General features: G+C 56.9%; 1 protein-coding gene across 1 annotated transcript in view; it reads left to right on the forward strand.

Moving 5' to 3' along the window:
• CLPB (ClpB homolog, mitochondrial AAA ATPase chaperonin) overlaps positions 1 to 3,625 on the forward strand; it is a gene marked incomplete at its 5' end in the record, with an annotated part of 48,081 nt that overhangs the window by 4,977 nt on the left and 39,479 nt on the right. The window contains one exon of the mRNA XM_026041552.1: positions 3,264 to 3,350. Within this exon, the coding sequence (XP_025897337.1) occupies positions 3,264 to 3,350 (87 nt within the window). The remainder of the gene's footprint in view (positions 1 to 3,263; positions 3,351 to 3,625) is intronic.

Genomic DNA, 3,625 nt, shown 5'->3' on the forward strand with positions numbered 1-3,625 from the left:
CGGGACGGAGCTTCCTTCCCTAATCCCGGCTGCTGAGGGTCTCGCTCCCGTCTGGCTCCGCTCCCGGTCAGGTTCCTGCGGCTGTAGCTGCTGCCTGTGAGGAACCGGTCTGGTTTTTGCATTGGAATTCGCCTGTTCCTCCTAGCTTCCCGTGTGGAGCTGCTCTGTGTCGGGATGCAGCGAGGGGCATCAGACACTGCTGTGAAATCCCAGGATTGGAAAGGAAGGGAACTTTTCTAGGKTCTGGCTTTGGCTTCCAGCTGGGCATGGCACCCAGGGCTGGATATTGTTGGAATTCCCTTGCCTGGACAAGAGCCTGGTCTGAGCGGAGCATGAGCAGCCGGAGCCGCATTCCCRGGAGCAGCCACAGCAGGATGGTTGGAAGCTGCCGGAGCAGGATGCCCAGGAGCTTCCCAGAGCTCAGCCTCAGCTCCCTGCCTCCCCATTCCCAAACCAGGAGCTCCCCTGCTCCAAGCCCCAAGCAGAGCATCCGCCTGGAACGAGCCCGTTCCAGCCAAACACGGGCCTCATTTCTGGCCTAACCAGCAGCAAGATATTCCCAATTTTCCGACGTTGCAGCAGCGGCRATGAGGGAGCGCTGCAGAGACACTAATTGCAGATTATTTATAATTGCACTTATTTGCGCTGCCGCGGGCGTCGTGTTTTGCTGCGGATCCTCCCCGGGCCTGCACTGGTTTGAATGCATCTGCATTAAGAGAGCCCACTTTTTTAGGACAAATAGGGTTTTCCTTCCTGCAAATTCCCTGGCACGTGGAGCACACGGCGCACGCGGCTTTGGGGTCAGTTTTGGCTGCTTTGGGTTCCCGATCCGATCCGGGGCTGGCGCTTTCCTCACGGGAGCTGTGACTGCCCTTAAGGGACATAATGACTTGGCACCCGCTCTTCTTCCCAGCCTGGGCACTGGGCCTTGGCACTGGGAATCCGGGTTTCCCAAAGAAGGGCGCAGATCCGGCAGGGAAAGGAGGAGATCAGGTGGGAGCTTGTGCCGTGGTTGCTCCAGGTCCGGTGGCTCYGGATCCCGCTGCTCCGAATCCTGCTGGACTTTGTGCCCTTGGGAATGCTTTTCCCTGCCGCTCGCTGCACTCGGACCCTGCAATTCCCACCGGAGCCATCCCCATTCCGCAGCGGCTCCGGAACCAGGGTGGCACGTTGATGGTCCTGCTCCCGCACGGGAGAAGCGGGAATGCTCCGATTCCCTCTCTCTGCCAAAACCCCTTATTCCCTAGGAATGCCCAGAGCTGGAGGGGGGCACCCCGACCTCCCCTCTGCTTTTGGAGGAGCACAGAGGCTTCCAGGTGCTGAGTCCCAAGGGTGACGGGAGCAGCCCGTGGGTGTCCCGGAAGGATCCCGGAGCCGGCGGGGCCCCCCAACCGGGACCATATGGAGGCCGGCGGGGCCCTTATTGTTGTCRCCAAAGTTCAAGTTTCCAGTTTCCTCTTCCTGCAGCTGCCGGGAGGGCGAGCGGGGCTGAGCCCAAACTCAAACATGCCCCGCGGGCCCGGCCGTGTCACCGGGGCGCTCACCCAGAACCGCCTCAATAGGAGGCACATCTGGCCGCGGAGGCCGGCGCGGGGGAGGCCGCCGCTTCCCCCGCTCCGGGCGCATCCCCGGAGCTGCCCGAGCGTCCCGGCAGGCTGGCGCCGGCTGCTCCCAGCCCTGCGGATCCGCGGCGGGTTTGTAGGGGGGTCTGGGATGCCGCTGGAGCGCTCGGAGCCAAAGAGCTCGGAGGCTCCAGCGGATCCCTTGGCTCTGGTTACAGGATACCTGTCACACTAAAACCTTGACCTCGTGGCTCCCAAACTGCTATTTTAAAGAGGATATTTCTGGGCTTAATGTAGCTGGAACTCGTTTTGGGCTTGATGTGCTTGGCGTAGCTGGAACCGGTTTTAATTCCAGACCAGAATGAGCCCAACTGTAGCTGAGAACTTGCACCTGAGCCTTGCAAGTCTTGCCCTTACGCACGTTGTTCCTTAGCATCTTCAGTCTACGTTAGATTAAATTCTCTGCTCAATTCATCCTTATGAAGGASAGCACACCCTTTGGGGCCTTTTGTTGTAAAATCCTTGTAAGTTTATCCTTAATCCTTACAAGTTTATCCTTAATCCTTGCAAGTTCTTATATAAGTTCATGCAGGAAAAGCCCCGTCCTCTCCATCCAGACCGTGTTGTCACCCAGCAAGGTTGGTACCAGGGCCGCTTTTGTCCCTTGCCAAGCGCTGGATCCGGTGCCAAAGGAGCAGCCCGGGGCTTTATTTACTTAAAATGCGGATAAACATCCCAAACATTGATCAGGGCCTTGATTTAATTAAGAAAAAAACAAAAGCTCCTCCTGCTGGTAAAGACATTTGGCTGCCTAGGATGCGAGCAGTGGTCGTCGCTTTATCGATTGTCCTATCATTAAATCAGACGGGGGAAATAAATGACTGATGGGCTTGAAGACCCTGGACATAAAGTTCAGTTGTCTCGAAAATCTGTTAAGTTGTGGAGCATCTTGCAATTATTTCCTTAAAAAGAAAGAATAATAAAGAAATCCTGCTCCTAAATGAAACGTCAATGCAGATTATGCTGCAGGATCTGATGCCTGTAATTCTCGATGCTCGGCCCGGTCCTGTGGCTTTCCAGATGCTGCCAGTCATTTCGATTCCTGAATGGGAAATTGCTTGATTAATTCTGATATCTGAGCGCCRGGGCGGTAATCAAATCGTGCGGCAGCCACCCCGGCATCCTTCCTGCTGGATGCACTGGCGGATTCACCTGTGGGATGAGGATCCGGTCTCATAGTGTTTAATGTAGAAATCCTCTTAYCCGCTTATCCGTGTGGGAATGAAGTGTTTCCCGGGCGGAAAACTTAGTTTTCCCTCAGTGTTTAGTTTACCCCAGTGTCTCGGGGTTGTTCAAACCGCTTGCTGTGTTCAGGATGCGTTTGGGACTTTTCCATTCAGAATCAACACTCCCTTGGAATTTTCAGAAATATAGGCTAAATCCTATGGAATTGGGCGTTGGGGATCGATATTGCCTCAACATTTGACTCACGGGGCTCGRGTCTCCTTGTTCCTGAATGCAGGACATCTCAGCCCAAAAGTGGAGCTTTGCCCTGACTTGTTGACCCAAATTCAGCCCTTCTTTGATGGGAGCTTCTGCAGTGACTTGGTGGCCGCGCTGTCACGAGTGTCCCCAAAGCAGCCGCTCCGTGTGGCCGTCCCCGTCCCTGTCCCCGCGCTGACACTCTCTGTGTCCCCGCAGGCTGCTGCTGGACGGCGCCGACGTGAACGCCAGGCACGGGCTGGGCTGGACGGCCCTCATGGTGGCAGCCATCAACAAGAACGCCAGGTACGTCTGTCCCTGCCCTGACCGCCGTCCCGGGGGTGAGGTGACAGAATCACAGGATGGTTGAGGTTGGAAGGGACCTCTAGAGATCGTCTAGTCCAACCTTCCTGCTCCAKCAGGGACACCCRGAGCASGGGGCACCCGCTCCAKCCCGGCGCGGTGGGAAGGTCTCCAGAGCAGGAGCCTCCGCAGCCTCCCTGGGCAGCCTCAACCAGGGCTCGGGCACCCTCCCACCAAACAAGTTCTTCCCCACGGCCACATGGAGCTGCCCGGCCTCC

The sequence above is a fragment of the Nothoprocta perdicaria genome, unplaced genomic scaffold, assembly GCF_003342845.1.
Source record: "Nothoprocta perdicaria isolate Ctin4 unplaced genomic scaffold, notPer1 scaffold_288, whole genome shotgun sequence".
NCBI lineage: Eukaryota > Metazoa > Chordata > Aves > Tinamiformes > Tinamidae > Nothoprocta > Nothoprocta perdicaria.